Raw genomic sequence first — 20,310 nt, forward strand, 5'->3', positions numbered from 1 at the left:
ATTGGAGTTCCTGGAACATCTACACCATGACTAAAAGGTGAGTTACAGTGCCGCAAATACAGCATGGAGCGCCTTGTCTGCTTATCTAAAACAGCATGACAGCAGAGCTTGGGATCCCATCCACTGAAGATAACTTATGAAGGGTACTATAATAATAAGCCCCAAAAACCCAGGTATACCCATGTATGGGATATTGGTGTGATATTGACATATCTCAGAGAATGGCACCAGCCAGATCCCTTAGCTTGCTCAATCTATGTTAAACGCTCATGCTTATGGCTCTCGTATACGCTCACAGAGTCCAATCACTCCATAAAACTAGACTGGATAACATGGTGATTACCCCAGACGCATCACGTTCATATTCTAGGTCTGGGAAAATCTAACTCGCAGGTATATGGGACTAGGCGAGATTATGAGTTCGGCACGGACTAGTAGGGTCGAGATCGCCTGTGTTTTTCCGTGCTGTAATCGTTATATGGCTATATGGACCAGGAACGCCCAATTCAATGGTGGGATTCCGGGCCTACCCACCAGAGTCCAGGTTGAGTGTGGTGACCCATCTACTACAATATATAGACACAACCTACAATCTTAGAGGGAGAGGAAAGCCTATGGGTCAACCACAGAAACCCCAAGACGGGGTACGAGCCAAACCACTCCAAGGTGGCTCAACAGCTACTGAAAGCTGCCGGAATAGATAATAATACATTTTAATCCCATTCCACTAGGGCAGCATTGATATCAGCGGCTGAACGAATGGACATCCCGGTTGACCACATTCTCAATACGGCAGAATGGTCAAGGGAACGACATTCAGAACATTTTTATTGTAAACCGTTGATAAACCTGATTTAATTGCAGAAAGAATATTACAAACTGCAATATTAATTTAAGCTCAGGGGAGCTCTTTATGTTGTTATTGTTAACAAATACCTTTCTGTTTCTTGTGAAAGCAGATCCACGGGTTGATTACGATAACACTTCCTCCCTCAAAAACTTCGGCAGTGCGTGATATATAAACTGTTACACGGTTTGAAATCACAGACCTTTGAAGTCTTCACGGAATCACTCACGTGACTCCGAAGTAAAATAGTAAGATTAAACGAGTACTTACCAGTATGAAGTTTGATCTGTATTTTATGAGGAGTTATGGTGAGGTATTACGTGCCCTCCGCTCCCACCCTCAATATATAGATCAAACTAATAAACTGGAGTCTCATGATCTTTACTATCTTACTTCAAATATTGTGTCTATCCTGTGATTTCACACCGCTGCTTCGAAGTATGCCGCACCTGCGCACTGAGCTGGGATCTTCACGTAATACCTCACCGTAACTCCTCATAAAATACAGATCAAACTTCATACTGGTAAGTACTCGTTTAATCTTACTATTAAATCAAAGACTGCAAAATGGATTTTTGAAAAGGCTCTGAAAACATCAACTTTGCAGTATTTAGATGGTGAAGGTTCTGTGCACCCAACAGTAGATCTTAAAGAGGGTGGTGAAGAAGTAGAATATATATTATAAAACATTTACAACACAAAAACAGTTTGGGAAATTAATCTCTCTGGCTGTTTCTATGCTATTGAAGCCTTCTAACAGTTAATTTAACCCAATCAACACATTGACCTACTAATTTCTCCTTCATGTGCTCATCTAACTTGTTCTTGACTAGATCCAAACTATTTGTCTCAGTTATTCCCTGTGGTCACAAGTCCAGATTCTGACCAATTTCTAGGCAAAGCAGCTTATTTTGGGTTTGTTAAATAGTTCAATGTTTTTCATTCACAAATGGAAACATTTTATTTTTTAACTATTCTTTTAAAACCTTCAAAGATCCTGCTAGATGAAAACCTGTCGCTTTATTGATGGATAACTGTTCAATCAACTATAATTAAATACAGTAAATCATGGGACTGCTCATTGCTGCATGTACAACATTTCCACAAATGAAACAATCAGAGATGAAAAAACAATAAATAAAACTCTCACCTCTCCAAATCTGACATAGATGTGATCCAGACAAAGTCCTTTATCATCATACAAAGTAGCCTGAATGGAAAATAAAACATACTGATGATAGGTCATCAACTGGAAATTTATTCCTCTCTTCACAAACACTGCCAAAAATATTTCCAGCAGTCTATTTCTACAGCAAAAAGTCTCTTTGTTCTCCAAACTTTCATTTTTACAAAAATGAATATGTTATGAAACAATACTTTGGTTGAACAATCCTAATAGAAGTAAACCATGAATTTACTGCCATTGATGCACCAAATACAATTGTATTACATCTGCATTCAACTAAAAAGGTAGGTCTTGAAGGCATAATGAATCTATAATCCTGCAATGGATATGTTTTGTAAAAGACCAAATGCTAATAAATACCCTGCTCTTACAACATAAATGCACTGTCTCTGTGCCAGATGCAGATAGGTCTATTTTTATTTCAGCAAAAAAAAAATGAAATGATTCAATTTATTGTCATTGTCAGTGTACAGTACAGAGACAACGAAATGCATTTTTAGCATCTCCCTTGAAAGGGAGACACAGGGCGTCGCGGTGTGCCCGCGCCTGCCGCCGTAATTACATTCCATTACAGGCAAAGGTGGGTGAAGTGTCTTGCCCAAGGACACAACGACAGTATGCACTCCAAGCGGGATTTGAACCGGCTACCTTCCGGTCGCCAGCCGAACTCTTAGCCCATTGTGCTATCTGTCGCCTTGGGCAAGACACTGCCCAAGGGGGGGAAACAATATTTAAAAACTGTTGATCACAAACAGATATTGATTCAAAATTAAATTCCAAATATTGAGAATTGCAGCCTTTTTCAGATATTTCTTTGATGACAGACATTTTTCAATGCTGTCTCAAATTTGTTGGGTCTCTGCTTAAGATGAGTTGATTGATTTCAGTTGGGAACTACAACTTCCACAGGTGAGCTGATAGGAAAGAGAAAACCGTGGCATACTTCTGATACCTACCCAGCAATGCATGCTGTTAGAATTAGATGTACAATATGAGAAGCTTGGACATGAAGCAGATGTGGAAAAATCCCATCAACACCACACACTGTGAGCCATGCGGGCGGAATGCAAGATCCGACACACCACGGCCAGGAAGAGCAGTTCACCAAGCTACCCTGGTCGTCCGCTGGAGACCAGAGTCTGTGAGAATGGAGCTGGGGACAACACTGGATGCGACGGGAGAGGAGTAATGTCGCTGGAGAAGAAAGGAAGCTGGGTTCTGGCCTACCACACCTTCAAGATCGGATGCAGGACGCGTCCCAGGGACACAATGGTTGACGGGCGAGGAGAGGACGCCAGTTGCCGGTCGACCAAGGAAAGCAGCAGCTGGAGGCAAACACCAGCCTAGGGTTTGTCTGAATTGAACACCACTCAACTGGAGCATGAACTGGACTTCGAAAATGCACTTTGCACGTGACAATAAAGCACCATTGAATCATATTGCACCATTGAATTACTTTTCAAATGAAAGACTGTAGTACGAGGGTCATCTGTGAATTTGTAATTTAGCGTGAAGACAAGGAAAAGATAATTTTCAGAATAAAGTTATACTTGCAGTCACATAACGAAACCCAATTTATTTCTCAGAACTATCCTGCTAATGCAAATAACCAGTCATAGTTAACAATTGAACTTAAGTTTCATTCACAGCGTCTGAACAATATGCCTTGTAATGAAGCTAAACTATGCAGTCTCAACAGTTATTTTACTGAGTGTTACTTTATGTAGGTGGAAAGCTATATCCTCCTTACTGTGAAGTTAAACTATACTTTAGTAGAAAATATTTTAGTAGAAAGTATCTCACTATTTGATAACCAAACCTTATTTCCAGAAGAACTTGTCTTTAAAACACCATCATGCCATTTTTTTGCTTTTTGTATTTTCTGACTTGTGTAGAGCACCTAAAGAATAAAGCAAGGATTAAATGATCAAGTGATGGATGTTTTGCATTTCAGTCAAACAAGATGTTTTTAAAGTGAGATTTCTCAAAACATTTCAAATTAAAATGAATAATTCCAAGTTTGAGGCAATTATGAGAGGTAAACCAATCATCTGACTTTACAAAAATGGCACTGCCACAAAATAATTCAAATACATCAAACGAACAAATAAAGTAAAAGTTAGCTTACTTACAATAAATTCACGGCAAGGCATTTTCTTTCCTTTTCCAAACACCAAGTCACTTCAGCAAGGCTAATTCATAATTCAATTGCACCAGCTCTAAGTAGAAAAATATACATTATTTATACACTCGGAACAATTTTGTTGAATGGTGTCAGAGGTTATGTGTTTAAGACGGAACTGCAGATGCTGGAAAATCGAAGGTACACAAAAATGCTGGAGAAACTCAGCGGGTGCAGCAGCATCTATGGAGCTAAGGAAATAGGCAACGTTTCGGGCCAAAACCCTTCTTCAGACATTATGTGTAACAGGCTATTATTTTATCGCAGTGGGATTGACTTTATGGGCTGATTATTTAAGGCAATGCTGGCGTAGATCAGCTTTGCTTATTGAGAAATAGTTCTATGATATCAAGGCCCATAACCGTTTTCAGCTGGTTACACATCAATTCAGCAGGGCTTCTGCTGCAGTGTTGAAATCACTACAGGGCTCAAGTCTTCAAGCAGAATCTTCTGGCACTTGTGTTGATGAACAGCCTCCACTACCTGCACCAGAGCTGCCAAGTTTTGTCAAAGCATTTCAGTATTCTAGTACCTGTACCTGAAAATCCTGAAAGTACCTGTACCTGAAATTCTAGTACCTGTTCTGACAGTGCCATTTTACTGAAAAAAGTGTTTTTTTTTCTTATGTGCAGTCATACCCATGTCAGAGTACAAGAATGCATAACTTTGCTACCAATTGACATGTCTTCTGCGCACCTTACTTGACAGTGCATTCATTGCCTTCTCTTTGTTTACTGCTGTTTGAACGGCTGCTTCCTGCTTTAGCACCATGATGTAGAAGCCATTTTGGAAGCCTCCCACTCCCTCCCTCCTTCCTCTCTCTCCATCCTCTCTCTCCCCTCTCTCTCTCTCTCCCTCTCTCTCTCCCCTCCCCCTTTCTATCCCTCCCACCCCATTTCCCTCCCACCCCATTTCCCTCCCACCCTCTCTCTCTCTCCCTCCTCCCTTTTTTTCTCCCGTCGTCTCTTTTTCCCTTCCTCCCTCTTTCTCCATCTCCCTCTGTCCCACCCTCCCCTCTCCATCTTCTCCCTCTCTCCGCCTCTCCCTCTCGAGCCCACCCACTGCTCTGTAAAATCAAGGCCAATCCCAATATAACAGCAAACCCACTGGTAACCTTTCACCACTGGGCTTATCCAGAATTCTACCACTACCTGAAAAATAATCAAAAGCTCAACTATCACTGAGAAAGAGAATTCCAAAGACTCATTGTTACATGAGAATTTTCCTGAACAGTCTGTGACCCTTAGCACTGTGGCCATAGCGCTATGTGTAAAGCCCATAGTGCTATGTTTAAAGCCCATAGCACTATTTTTAGAACCCATGGCGCTGTAACCGACAGCTTTTCGGTTAAATTCCCACACGTGAAACTGACAGCGCACTGTTTAAACCTGGAGCAGGACAGGCAGCGTCTCTGGAGAGAAGGAATGCGTGACGTTTCTCTGCTTCTATTATTAACAACTATAGACCAATATCAAACCTATCTTTCATAAGTAAAATCATTGAGAAAGTTGTCCTCCAGCAACTTAATCACTTCCTGGCTTCAACTGGCTGCTACGACAACTTCCAGTCAGGATTTCAACCTCTTCATAGCACCGAGACCACCCTTATCAAAGTTGTAAATGATATCCGTCTTAACACGGACTCTGGCAAAGTTTCAATATTAACACTATTAGACCTCAGTGCTGCATTCGACACTGTTGATCACTCAATACTTTTGGACAGGTTGGAAAAATGGGTGGGGCTTTCAGGCACAGTCTTAAGTTGGTTCAGGTCATATCTACAAGATAGGAGCTATTTTGTTTCCATTGGCGACTTTGTATCGGAACCAACCAACATGACGTGTGGAGTCCCGCAAGGTTCGATCTTAGGGCCCTCTTTATTCAACATCTACATGATCCCACGAGGGCAAATCATGCGAAATAATAATATTGACCACCACTGCTATGCCGATGACACTCAAATCTATGTAGCGCTATCACCAAATGACTATCGCCCCATAGATCTGCTGTGCCAGTGCATTGAGCAAGTCAAAGACTGGATGTGCCAAAATTTCCTTCAACTAAATAAGGACAAAACAGAGATAATTGTTTTTGGCGCTAAAAAAGAAAGGCTTAAAGTAAGCTAACACCTTCACTCTCTGTCCCTGAAAACTTCAAACAAAGCCAGAAATCTTGGGGTTATTATGGATTCAGATTTACATTCCGACAGTCACATCAAATCAGTAACAAAATCGGCCTACTATCACCTCAAAAACGTAGCAAGATTAAGAGGACTCGTGTCAGCTCCAGACTTAGAAAAACTTGTACATGCCTTTATTACTAGTAGGCTAGATTATTGTAACGGTCTCCTTGCAGGTCTTCCGAAAAAAAAAAACTGTCAGGCAGCTACACCTTGTTCAGAACGCTGTTGCTAGAGTTCTAACAAAGACCAAAAAATTTGAACACATTACACCAATTCTTAAATCCTTACATTGGCTCCCTGTATGTCAGAGAATTGATTTCAAAATCCTGCTGCTCACCTATAAATCACTACATGGTTTAGGGCCAAAGTATATCACTGACATGCTTCCACTATATAAGCCTTCTAGACCGCTAAGATCTTCTGAGACCAATCTGTTAGTGATTCCCAGAGTAAATACAAAACATGGGAAAGCAGGATTTAGTTACTATGCAACAAATAGCTGGAATAAACTTCCTGAAGATTTAAGACTTGCCTCAACTTTGACCACTTTTAAAACAAGACTGAAAACTTTTATGTTTACTTTAGCTTTCAGCTAAATCTTAACTACATTGCACTTTTAACTTTTGCACTTTTTATAATGCATTTTTAATTTTGCTTTATTTTCTTTTAATTCTTCTATTTTATTTCATTTTATTATTTCATTTTATTGTATGACATGTTTTTATGTGAAGCACTTTGAGTCTGCCTCGTGTATGAAATGTGCTATATAAATAAAGTTGCCTTGCCTTCTTCAGACTGAACTGCGTATTTAAAATCCGTATTTAACACAAAATCGCACATCCTTATTCTAATCGCATTTCCGTACAAAATACGGAAAATCCGTACTACTTGGCAGCTCTGCTGCACAAATTAATTAGGAGCGCCCAGGTTAAATGAGAGCTTAAAAATTAATAAAGAAGGGCTTACAGTTTGGGATAAAGAAAATAACTCTTAAATAATGTATTTTACTTTGCAGAGTGGTACTGCACTCATAGCATTTAGTGTCACTGAATTGTGCTGAATTAGTTGATTCAAATCAAGATAACTGTGAGCAAGGCACTACAACAACTACTTACATATTTATAATCAGTCTCATTTTTCCTGCACTTCAGAGGGTAAAATTAAAAATACGGAATTTCATTTTTATGCACACCATGCAGTAATTAATTATGATTTTTTTTCTGAAAAGGGTATGGTTCTTTTCTTATGATAGGATAATCTCAGCCTTGAGATCAAAAGGGCTATTAACAAATGCTGCCTAGCCTCAAACATGAAGAATGGTTGATAGATTGGGATGTAAAGCATTGTGGCAACCACCCACAGAAATTTGTCTCTGCCTTACAGTTGTTCCACAATAGCATGCAAGCTATAATATTAACCAACAGGTTTACCACAGAACCATTTTCCAATGTCGAACAAAGCTGCACTTGTGCCCCAACACTTCTCTCATTTTTTTTCATGCAATATTACATCTCACCTTTGACAAACTTCCAACAAGAACAGACGTAATCTTCAGATGTATTGGAAAGCTCTTCAACCTGTGGCAGTTAAATTTTAAAACCAAGCTTGCTCAGACTTTAGAAAGTGAGCAGCACAGAAACACTTTCCTTTGCCTAGGCTCAGAGCTCCAAGCCAACATCATAACTTTCAGTGAAGCATACGAGAGGTTGGGGCTTCCACTTGCTATCCAAGACAAAGGTCCTCTATCAATCTGCTCCTGATGCACTACACTGTCCTCCAACAATAAAAATTCACAGAAAACTCGGCAAAATTAGGTCTCAGAAGTAACTTATCGGCAACTCCTGTCTTCATTGTGTCAGCAAGGCCTTTGATCAACTGAGGAGAAAGATGTTTGAAGAACAAGACCTTTAAATTTGGCACTGATCCCAGCCCACCAATATACCCAACACAGGTTTAGTAAAAATACCACCTATGCTATTCCCACCAAATCTTGCAAATTCCTTAGAATGACAATGATTACAAAGTCAGTATTAGCTCCAGCACGACATCCCCAATATTGAGGGCTTCGTTATATTAAATTGTCCATATTGAAATGGGCACATCAATTACATGGCAAACTAGTGGAAATAGATTTGCAAACAGAGAAAAAGATTCAAGGATGTATTCAAAGCCACCTTAAAGAAATACAACATCTTCACTGGCAATTCTGACCCATTACCATTCAAAGTGGAGAAGGAGCATTCAGAATGCTATTGTAAACCTCTAAGCCATACATTAAAAATAAACAGTTGGCCTGGGTAATTGGCAGGGTGAGGAAACCACCACAAACTTCCCACTGCCAACCCTATGAATGGCCACCTGCCCCATCTACGGAAGAGTCTTTAGTTTCACGTTGACCTCATTAGGTACTCTGAACTACCTGTACCACATTTGGAAATGGAATTCAAGTCATCCTTGAATCCAAGAGACTAACAAGTAGCATGCTGATACAGCAAGTAGTTAGGAAAGCCAAAAATATGTTAGTGTGACCTGCAAACAGGATGCTAGGAGGTTGCAGGGTGACTTGGACAGGTTGAATGAGTGGGCAGATGCATGGCAGATGCTGTATAATGTCGATAATGTGAGGTTAGCGGCAAGAACAAGGAGGCAGATTATTATCTCAATAGTGTCAGATTAGGAAAAAGGGAAGTGCAACAAGACCTGGGTATCCTTGTACACCAATCACTGAAAGTAAACATGCAGGTACAGCAGGCAGTGAAGAAAGCTAATGGCATGTTGGCCTTCATAACAAGAGGATTTGAGCATAGGGGTAAAGAGGTCCTTCTGCAGATGTACGGGGCCCTGATGAGACCACATCTGGAGTATTGTGTGCAGTTTTGGTCTCCTGATAAGGAAGGACATCCTTGCTATTGAGGCAGTGCAGTGTAGGTTCACGAGGTTAATCCCCAGGATGGTGGGACTATCGTCTGATGAATGATTGGAAAGGCTGGGCTTGCATTCATTAGAATTTAGAAGGATGAGGGGTATCTTATAGAAACATATACAATTATAAAAGGACTGGACAAGCTAGATGCAGAAAAAATGTTCCCAATGTTGGGCAAGTCCAGAACCAGGAGCCACAGTCTAAGAATAAAGAGGAGGCAATTGAAAACTGAGATGAGTGTGAATGTGTGGAATTCCCTGCCACAGAGGGCAGTGGAGGCCAAGTCACTGGATGGATTTAAGAGAGAGTTAGATAGAGCTCTAGGGGCTAGTGGAGTCAATGGATATGGGGAGAAGGCAGGCATGGGTTATTGATTGTGGACGATCAGCCATGATCACAATGAATGGCGGTGCTGGCTCGAAGGGCCGAATGGCCTCCTCCTGCACCTATGTTGCTATATTCCTAAGAGCCGGGACAGTGAGCCTGCTTTAAATGCATTTCGTTGTCTCTGTACTGTACACTGACAATGACAATTAAAATTGAATCTGAATCTGAAATTGAATCTGAATCTGCTGTCACCAGCCCGGCACACGAAGCAGCAGCAGCAGCGCCGCGGTCACGGAGCCGACCAACACCACAACAACAGCAACAGCTTCAGCAGCATCAGCAGCAGCTTCAGCGCCGCCGCATCTTTGACCCCGCGTTTACCGGTGGCGGTGATGTGATGTGTTGTTATTGTTGTTACCGGCAGCAGCAGCAGCTCGAGCGCCGGCGACTCCCGGCCCCGGGACGTCTGGAATATTCCCGCCGCGCTACGTCATTAACCGGCGCCGCCGAGCAGGTAGTCGAGCCGAGTCGAGTCGAGTCGAGTCGAGCCGGGCGTCGCAGAGCGGGGTATGCACTGAGCTGTTTATATTTGCTGTTATATTTGTTCGTTTCCTCTGATCCACCGCGTTTGTTTCACTCCCAGCAGCTGTACGATCTCCTGCATCCGTTTACTTGAAGTGTTTATGTTTGTTGTAATATTTATTTCATTCCCAACAGCTGTGTGTCGTGCACACATAGATGGACACACACACAACATACAGGAGAGCACTTGCATTCATTTATTTGATGTGATGCAGTGTCTTGCACTGTTGTGATCCACTGTGCGGTGCGGTATATTTCATAGCTCGGTTTGGTGTGTGGTTTAAAGATAGATAGAAAATGCTGGAATAACTCAGCGGGTCAGACTGCGTGTCTGGAGAAAAGAAATAGGTGACTTTCGGGTCGTGACTACTCTACAGACTGATTTCTTGCTCTCTTCTACAATTGATTTTGATGCAGTTTGTGTTTCATTTTACACCGACTGGGGATTGTAGTACGATTGCGTTTTTACTTGATTTTATACACTTTTATTTACTGTATAATATGGTTTGATGAATTGTGAGTTGTGCATTTAGCTCGCTGCTTTTTTTGTATTTTGACCATACATTCAAAATTTAATGTGCATTCACTTAAGGTTGGTGTGGCTTGGAACCCTGGGCATACAGGAAGAGCGCGGGTCTTTCGGTGCGGTGGTGGCGCGCGTTTCAGGTCGCTCTGAGATGAAGGCGCATTTGTTGGAATAGGACTGAACGAAGTTCTGACCTCTGCACAACATTGCAATAATATTTCCCACCTATCTTGTTGGGGATTTAAAGCACGCATTTTGGGTGAGCAACATTGTATTCTGTTTACTTGTGAGGTTTTCAGTCCATTTTGTAAAATACATGAATCGAACTCATGGTTGTTAATATCAATCCAGAGATATTTTGTTTGGTGGTTTTCTCCTCAAGGTTTTATTTTTTAATAATTTGATGTTTTTATTTGATGTCAGGATAGTTTCTATTGTTATACCCTTCCTTATGATTCCTCCGTCTGCAAATTTAATAAATCATTAAATTCAACATCTGGATGTTAGATCAGCAAAATGCCGTTCCTTTGAAAGAAAGGATGTGCAGATGACTAAGTGGCCACACATTGCTGAAATTAATATCTATCATTTTCTATCTATCTTTAAACCACACAGTAAAATAGTCAAAACAGGCTAAAGTGCAGATGTGTCTGTGCGACGTGACCATCCGAGGGAGACAGTCCGTGGGGGGGGGTGGGGGTGGGGCGTAGGGCGTAGAAGGCCTTGTAATGTCCGCCAGAAGGAAGTAGTTCGAACAGCCCATTACAAGGGTGTGAGGAGTCTTTGTGATTGCTGACGGCCTTCCTGAGCACCGTGTGCGGTAGATGCCTTCCAAGGCTGGTAGCGGTGTCCCAATGATCTTCTGCGCTCTGTGGATGACGCACTGAAGAGCTCTCCTCTCCGCCTCCGCGCAGCTGAGATACCACATAGAGATGCCATACGATAGTATGCTCTCTGTCGTGCAGTGGTAGAAGGTTGTCAGCAGCTGTTGGGGCAGACCAGTCCTTTTCAATGTTCTCAGAAAGAACAGTCGTTGTTGTGCCTTCTTGACCAGCGCAGCGGTGTTGGTGGACCATGTGAGGTCCTCTGAAATGTGAGTACCCAGAAACTTAAAGCTGGACACTCTCTCCACACTGTCCCTGTAGCTGGAGATTGGGGCGTATTCTCCATTATGTGACCTCCTGAAGTCGATAATCAGCTCCTTGATCTTGGAGGTGTTTAAGGACAAGGTTCTGCACCTCCGCTCTGTAGTTTGTTTCATCACTGTTGGTGATTAGCCCGATCACCGTTGTGTCATCTGCAAACTTGACGATGGTGTTGGTGTCGAATGCAGGAACACAGTCGTGTGTGAAGAGGGAGTAGAGCATGGGGCTCAGTACACATCCCAGTGGTGTGCCGGTGCTCAGGGTGATAGTGGAGGACAGGTGCGGGCCCAGTCTCACTGCCTGCGGTCGCTCCGTCAGAAAATTCAGGGTCCAATCGCATATCGGCGAGCTGAAGCCTAACTGGTGGAGTTTGGTGGTGAGCTTGGTGGGGATGACCATATTGATCACAGTGGACTGCACAGTGGATCACAACAGTGCAAGACACTGCAACACATCAAATATATGAATGCAAGAGCTCTCCTGTATGTGTGTCCATCTATGTGTGCACGACACACAGCTGTTGGGAATGAAATAAATATTACAACAAACATAAACACATCAAGTAAACGAATGCAAGAGATCGTACGGATGACATAATATCTATCAACTAATGGTAGTGACAAAATTAAGACACGCTTATGTGGACTACCTTGCACAAATGACCATTTTATACTGTTGATTGAAGGACAACTATCAACATTTCCCCTCTCCTGCTCTCACTTATTTGTGAGATCTACCTCCTATGGTCTTCATTACATTCGAAGTTAATTGCTGCCTTTCAACATTCTCTTCTGGCCTCTGTGAATTATAGATATTTTTAATTCCTGTCTTCTTTCAAAGCTACCGTTATCTTTTATTTTACTTGTAAAGTACAGCCACACCTCTCACCTAACATTCTTCTCAAGATAGTAACCTTGTGGTTGTCCAAATTTGAGCCCATCTTATCCAAACCATCTCCTTTGAATTCCTAGAATTAGGCTTCCACCCCTGTTTCAGTCGCACAAGTCAAGAGTCAAGAGAGTTTATTGTCATGTGTCCCTGATAGGACAATGAAATTCTTGCTTTGCTTCAGCACAACAGAACATAGTAGGCATTGACTACAGAATAGATCAGCGTGTCCATATACCATTATATACGTAAATACACACATGAATAAATAAACTGATAAAGTGCAAATGGGTGGGCGGCGCGACTCACGTCGCAGCGGCCTCTGCAATCCGTCTGTCGTTTTTATTTTTTGTCTCGTTTGAATGTAGTTTAAAATGGTTTTTTTTTAACTGGGTATGTGTGTGGGGGCGGGGGGTGGGGAAACTTTTAAAATCTTTCCCCTGCACGGAGAACCCGACCTTTTCCCTGTTGGGTCTCCGTTGTTGTTGAGGTCTAGCAACGTGGAGTGGCCTCCAACCGGAACGACCTGGGGCTCCAGTCGCGGAGCTGCGGACTTACTTACCATCGCGGAGCTGGCCGAGTTCGGAGCGGGAGGAGCGGTGGTGGAGCGCTGCTGCAGCCCGACCCCAGAGACTTGGAGGTTCCAACTGCAGGTCTAGTGGACAGTTACACCGGGAGCCCGCTGATCTCTGCTGGGAGACCGCTTTTCGGGGCTACCGCAACTGCAACTTCTCCCGCCCGAGTTGCGGGGTTGAAAATTACCTGGAGCTGGGCCTTGTATCATCGCCTTGCGCGGCTTTAACGGCCGTGGGACTTGGGGGGGCTCCAACACCAAGACCCGGAGTGTGGCCTTGCATCACCCGGCGTGGCTTTAATGGCTGCGGGACACTTACCATCGCCCGCCGGGGGCTTTGACTCTGACATCGGGAGGAGAATGAGGAGTGCAGGGGAGAGATAAGACTTTGGCTTCCATCACAGTGAGGAGGAGATTCACTGTGATTTATGTTTGTTAAATTGTGTTGTGTCTTGGTTCTTTTTCTTGTGTGTATGACTGCAGAAACAAAATTTTGTTTGAACCTCAATGAGGTTCAAATGACAACAAATAAATTGTATTGTATTGTAACGTTGTATTGATAATGAGCTATTAATGTTCAGAGTTTTGTCCGAGCCAATTTTAATAGCCTGTGGCTTTGGGGAAGTAGCTATTCCTCAACCAAGGCATTGCAGTCTTCAGGCTCCTGTACCTTCTACCTGAAGGTAGCAGGGAGATGAGTGTGTGGCCAGGATGGTGTGGGTCCTTGATGATACTGCCAGCCTTTACGAGGCAGCGACTGCGATAGATCCCCTCGATGGATGGGAGGTCAGAGCCGATGATGGACTGGGCAGTGCTTCCTACTTTTTGTAGTCTTTTCCTCTCCAGGGCGTTACAGTTGCCGAACCAAGCCACGATGCAACCGGTCAGCATGCTCTCTACTGTGCACCTGTAGAAGTTAGAGAGAGTCCTCCTTGACAAACCGACTCTCCGTAATCTTCTCAGGACGTAGAGGCGCTGATGTGCTTTCTTAATAATTGCATCAGTGTTCTCGGACCAGGAATAATAATCAACAGTTTGTGATTATTGTGAGCAGTTTGTGCTTATTGCAAAGAAAATGTACTCCATGGTGAGTGGCATGACCTGTGCCCTGTAATTCCTACGTAGCCTTTCTACCAATCTTTCCTCAGACCTTAAAATGTATTTAATTGACCAAGCGTTAAGCCAGTGCCTCTCCAACTCTGGGTGGGGTGTGCTCCATCATTTGGTTGTGAGTCACATTTGATCTACTAAATTGCTTTGGACATGGGAACCACATACCTACATTGTTGGAAAAGCACATGACCAGCTCTTCCCATGCGGTTGGTTTATTTACCTTTATGCCTACTGCTTTAATGATCCATGCCAATCTCAAGATGTTTAAGTGAGTGCCTATTATCCAAGGCCTGGCACCAAGCGTCATCGCTGAATTTTTTTTCATGTGATCTGCTGAATAGTGTGTGTGTGTGTGACTGACTAAGGGTGTAAAGAGACTTTTGGAGGAGTGGAGTGGGGGGGGGGCAGCAGTAGTCCCTGAGGGGGAAGGACACGGGGTTCTGCTTCCAACTCCTGACAGTTGGCAAGGCACATGGGTCCCCAGAAAGGCTGTTATTAGTTTGTTTTTCTCTCATGTACCAAGAAACAGTGAAAAGCTTTATTTTGCCTTCTATCCATAGAAATCACACCGTACATGAATGCTATGGGTAATGCAAACAAAAGGGAAAAGGAATACAGAATGTAGTGTTACAGCTACTGAGAAAGTGCAGATAAAAACAAAATATGCATGGGCCGCAACGAGATACGTTGGGTGATCACAAATACATCATTATCTTATAAGAAGCCCATTCAAGAGTCTGATATCCGCAGAGGGATAAACTGTTCTTGAATCAGGTTGTTGTGGTTCAGTATTCTTAAACAGGCAAAAACGCAAATAAAGTCAGTATTGAGCATTACAATCTTTATGCCGCCACGCGTGGTAAAACACTTTATGCAGATTACAGACTATACAGAGTTCTCATCCCCACACAAAGGGGCAGTGATTTAAGTACATATATATACTCCAATAATCAACGATTCAGCTATACCTTATCTACAGCCTCTTGCTTCTTAAGATTAACAGATCCTTAAGATTGACAGGTTCTTAAGATTGACAGGTTCTTCTGACAGAGGATGGGTTAGCCATATATGGTTATATGAGAAGGCTATTTTTTTGCAGAACAAGCATTTTGTTTTTTCTACTTATGACGCACATTATAATCTTATAGAGCAAGAGTTAGTGCCAAGTCTGAACCCCCTCTAAATGTTTATATTATAGAGGAGACATTCATGAAGCTGTGCTCATTATCTCGCTTATGTTATTGGAAAAGGAACATCAACAGTTTGTTAGCCTCGTTAGTGTACTGAAAGCAAAGGTTAGTGTGTTTTGCTGGCTTTGCAATTTCTTAATTTCAGCTGAATCCATTTTGTAAATTTAAATCTTTTCGAGCTTCCTCAAGGTGATACGTGGTTTCAAGAATTGCCTGATTGGAGAGGGGAAAAGCAGAATGATGATAAGTGAACCGTGATTATATTGGCTGCTTTCCCGAGGCAGGATGAAGTGTAGATGGAGTTCATCGGGAGGGGGATGAGGGAGAATGGGGAGGCTGGTTTGCATATTGGACTGGGCTGTGTCCACAACTCTACAGTTTCTTGGGGTAGACACAAAATGCTGGAGTAACTCAACAGGACAAGCAGCATCTCTGGGGAGAAGGAACAGGTGACGTTTCAGGTCAAGACCGTTACAATACAATACAATACAATTTATTTGTCGTTTATTTGGTGAATTGTTGAGGTCCAAACGAAATGTTGTTTCTGCAGTCATACATACAAAACAAAAAAGACCCAAGACACAACACAATTTACACAAACATCCTTCACAGCGCATCTTCTCCTCGCTGAGAAGGAAGGCAAAAAAAAAACCATATCTCTCCCCTGCACTCCCCTCTCCCCCCCCATGTCAGAGTCAAAGACAGAGTCAAAGCCCCCAGCGGGCGATGTTAAATGTCCCGCAGCCATTAAACACACGCTGGGCGATGCAAGGCCAAGCACCGGGTCTTTGTGTTGGAGCCCCGGCGGGCTCTTGGTGTTGGAGCCCCCGGCGGGCGCTCACAAAGTCCCGCGGCAATTCCAAGCCGCACGGGGCCGGGATGTAAGGCCCCGCTCCAGGTAATCTTCAACCCCGCAACTCGGGCGGGAGAAGTTCTTCAGACATTCTCCAGCATTTGCAGTTCTTTCGTACAGTTTCTTGTGGTCTTGGCCAGCGCAGTTGACAAACCAAATTGTGATGAATCCTGTTAGGATGGTTTCTGAAGTGGATCTGTAGGCATTTTGTGAAAGTCATTGGAAACATGTCAAATTTCCTTAGTCTTTTGGGGTGTCCATTGCAAGGGATTGTAATCTGTGGTGGTCCCTTTGAATATGGATTGTCGGAACAACCAAATCTAAATAAATCTATCTACATGTTGAGTGGTAGCATTATCATCAGTATCAGAATATGAAGTCTGCTCAAGTCGGGGCTGGTTGTTGCTTGGTCAAAAGGTCATAAGGAATAGGAGTAGAATTAGGCCATTCGGACCCATCAAGTCTCCTCCACCATTCACTCATGGCTGATCTATCTCTCTCTCCTAAACCAATTCTCCTGCCTTTTCCTCATAACTTATGACACCTGTACTAATCAAGAATCTATCTATCTCTGCCTTAAAAATATTCACTGACTTGGCCTCCACAGCTTTCTGTGATAAAGACTTCCAACAATTCACCACCGTATGACTAAATTTCTCCTTCCTAATAAGAACATCCTTTAATTGGCCCTGCATTCACTTGCTGCTGGTAGAGTTGACGCATCATGGCATCTGAGACCTGGGTTAGATCCAAAACTAATCTGTATAAGTGACAGTTTGGTGTTGCATAAAAAGTATCAAACCTTAGATCATGTATCCAAACTTGGTAGCAGGGAGAATTATATCACCGATCCATGTCCTCTATGGCGGCGCTTTGATGGTTTGGCCTATATGGAGTCTGCATGTTCTTCCTGTGACCATGTGGGTTTCCTCCGGGTGCTATCTCCCAAAACATGTGGGACTGAGGTTATTTGGCCCTGATGCCTGACCCAATAAATTATGACTGATCTCAGGTGGTGTGTTTTTATCTAAATCAATAATCTTGGTATCATTCATTGCATTCTGTAAACTGCTAGTCAGTGGTTTAAAATAACTTTTGTTAACAATCTGCCTACTCTTGAAGTCCATCTTGATGCTATGTTTTAAAACTCAGTGGTTTAAAATAACTTTTGTTAACAATCTGCCTACTCTTGAAGTCCATGCTTATGTTTTAAAACTATTCTTGATAAGCTTAATGCATTTCCTTCATAAATAGCTTATTGCCTTGTTGGACTGAATATGGGAGAGACAGAAAAAGTGTCAAGTGATGCAGCACATACGGAGTCCAGTATCCAGAAGAAGGAAAAGGAGAAAAAGAAAAGGTCACGGGTTAACAAGGTGCTTTCTGAGATTAAAAAGCAGGTGGAATTTTGGTTTGGTGACGTAAACCTCCACAAAGACCGCTTCCTCCAGGAACAGATTCAGAAATCCAGAGATGGATGTGAGTAGTGCCTCATGATATAAATATAAACAATTAAAGATTAAAATGTATTTATATTTAATAATTATTTTTATCAACCCTAGATGTTGATATATCTGTGCTGACAGTGTTCAACAAGATGAAAAAGTTAACCACAGATGTAAAACTCATAGCAAGGGCGTTAAAAAATTCAAATGTTCTTGAGGTAAGCTGGAATAATTTCTTATCATATGTTACTGTTGTGAATAGAAGGTACGCATCTATACAATACAAGCTATGCATTAATGTTATTAGTTTTTACATTTACATGTCACTTAATTTCTAGATTTACAGAGAAAGGCAGCATCAGTATGTTAGAGGAGGTAGGTATGCTATGGAAAAAGTAAGTGATTATGAGATGTCGTTTGGCTGAAAACATGTACTTTGAAAGGTGATGTGTTTCGGTGTTAAAAGATTAGAAATGCGGGCGCGGTATGGATTAACCATCTTCCCTGGAGGGGAGCTTCGTCCGCCGGCCCTGCCGACTGCGGTGCTTCCGGCTGCGGCACGGCAGGTACTTTAAAACTTTGACCGCCGGCCTGCGGCCTACACCAGCCTGAAGCCGCGGTCTCTGGTTGGGAAGAGCCGATCCTGGACTCACCTTGACTTTGACTTTGACTTTGTCCCTTACCATCTGGACGCCCGCAGCAACGGCTGTGGAAGGTGGAGGTCCCGACCACGGGGGAAAATGGAGGAGGACTGGCCAAGTTTTGTGCCTTCCACCACAGTGATGAATGCTGTGGTGGATGTTTGTGTAAAATTTTTATTGTGGTTGTGTGTTCTTTATTACTGTACCGCTGCTGGCAACCCAAAATTCCACCGACCCTGGTTGTGTGGCAATTACATTATATCAAATTATATCAAATACCAAATATAATGAGGACAAAACAAAAATGAATTGGTGTTCGCCTTCATGTTAAAGGCGACTCTAATGCCCCAGTCAAACAAATAATATACCCATAAAGCATTGGATTGGAGATATGATGATGACGTTTTGGAAATTATAATCTGGGAGAAAATTAGCAGGCGCTTGGGCAAACATGGTGGATCAAAAGAGAAGCAAGCCTGATTCGCTGAGGTTAAATTGTATCTGATAAAAATTTGAGTATAGCAGCAAGGAGGTCAGATTGCAGTGGTACAGGACCCTGGTGAGACTGCACCTGGAGTATTGTGTGCAGTTTTGGTCTCCTAATTTGAGGAAGGACATTCTTGCTATTGAGGGAGTGCAGCGTAGGTTAATTGCCAGGATGGCGGGACTGACATATGAAAGAATGGATTGACTGGGCTTATATTTACTGGAATTCAGAAGGTTTAGAAGATCTTATAGAAACATATAAAATTCTTAAGAGATTGAACAGGCTAGATGCAGGTAAAATGTTCCCGATGTTGGGGGAGTCTTGAACCAGTGGTCACAGTTTAAGAATAAGGTGTAGGCCATTTAGGACTGAGATGAGGAAAACTTTTTTCATCAAGACAGTTGTGAATCTGAAATTCTCTGCCACAGAAGGCAGTGGAGGCTAATCCACTGGATGTTTTCGAGAGAGTAAGATATAGCTCTTAGGGCTAGTGGAATCAAGGGATATAGGGAGAAAGCAGGAACGGGTACTGATTTTGGTTGATCAGCCATGATCATTTTGAATGGCGGGGCTGGCTCCAAGGGGGCAAATGGCCTACTCCCGCACCTATTTTCTATGTTTCTAATTAGGACCATGCAATTAAAATGCAGTAAAAGCATAGATATAAATTGGCCTGGGAACAAGATTATGTTGAATGGCTGTGTTTCACACGGCGTGCATCAGAATTCTGCAAGCTTCTGTTCCAGAACCATTGCTGTTTTTGATATGACTTGACTATAGAGGGCAGCATTTAAAAATTTACAAAAGTTTGAAGTGCAGTAAACTCGGGTGTGATGATCAACTTCGGGGGAACCCAGAATGGCAGACATGGGGGTAGGTGTAAAACATAGAAATAAATAAAGTGATAGCATTTGTTGGTAAGAATGAAGTGGGGGTAGCTTGGTGGAAGGTTCAATTTTAAAAGATATGCAAAAAGAGAGAAAGTGATTGCATATATGCACAAATCTGTAAAAGTAGCAGGACGTGTTTAAACAGCAGGTGACAGTATTTAAAAGTCCAGCCTTTTGGATGGAGACCTTTGGATGGGTCATTAATCTAAACTGCAGCATTTTATCTAGTTCTGGGGAAAATATTTCAGAAAACACATGATGGTGTTGGATTAAGAACGTGACTAATAATCAGGTTATTCGTCTACAACGAGGTTAACAGGAAATTTGATG

General features: G+C 42.5%; 2 protein-coding genes across 5 annotated transcripts in view; one reads left to right on the top strand and one right to left on the bottom strand.

Annotated features, from left to right (window-relative positions):
• The window catches only part of LOC129703283 (protein ZGRF1-like), a 94,501-nt gene extending 84,360 nt beyond the window's left edge, over nucleotides 1-10,141 (bottom strand). The window contains 4 exon segments of the mRNA XM_055645628.1: nucleotides 1,998-2,057; nucleotides 3,853-3,933; nucleotides 4,166-4,252; nucleotides 10,065-10,141. Of these exon segments, the coding sequence (XP_055501603.1) occupies nucleotides 1,998-2,057; nucleotides 3,853-3,933; nucleotides 4,166-4,186 (162 nt within the window). The 5' untranslated portion in view covers nucleotides 4,187-4,252; nucleotides 10,065-10,141.
• larp7 (La ribonucleoprotein 7, transcriptional regulator) overlaps nucleotides 10,134-20,310 on the top strand; it is a 49,194-nt gene continuing 39,017 nt past the window's right edge. For 2 of the 4 annotated variants that reach the window (XM_055645638.1, XM_055645663.1), the window contains exons 1-4: nucleotides 10,134-10,213; nucleotides 10,821-11,013; nucleotides 17,772-17,996; nucleotides 18,080-18,180. In XM_055645638.1, coding sequence (XP_055501613.1) covers nucleotides 17,795-17,996; nucleotides 18,080-18,180 — 303 coding nt within the window. In that variant the 5' untranslated portion in view covers nucleotides 10,134-10,213; nucleotides 10,821-11,013; nucleotides 17,772-17,794. Of the gene's footprint in view, nucleotides 10,214-10,820; nucleotides 11,014-15,672; nucleotides 15,770-17,771; nucleotides 17,997-18,079; nucleotides 18,181-20,310 lie in introns of all 4 variants that reach the window. The other 2 variants (XM_055645656.1, XM_055645647.1) reach the window with 2 other exon arrangements.

This window comes from Leucoraja erinacea, chromosome 1, assembly GCF_028641065.1.
Source record: "Leucoraja erinacea ecotype New England chromosome 1, Leri_hhj_1, whole genome shotgun sequence".
NCBI lineage: Eukaryota > Metazoa > Chordata > Chondrichthyes > Rajiformes > Rajidae > Leucoraja > Leucoraja erinaceus.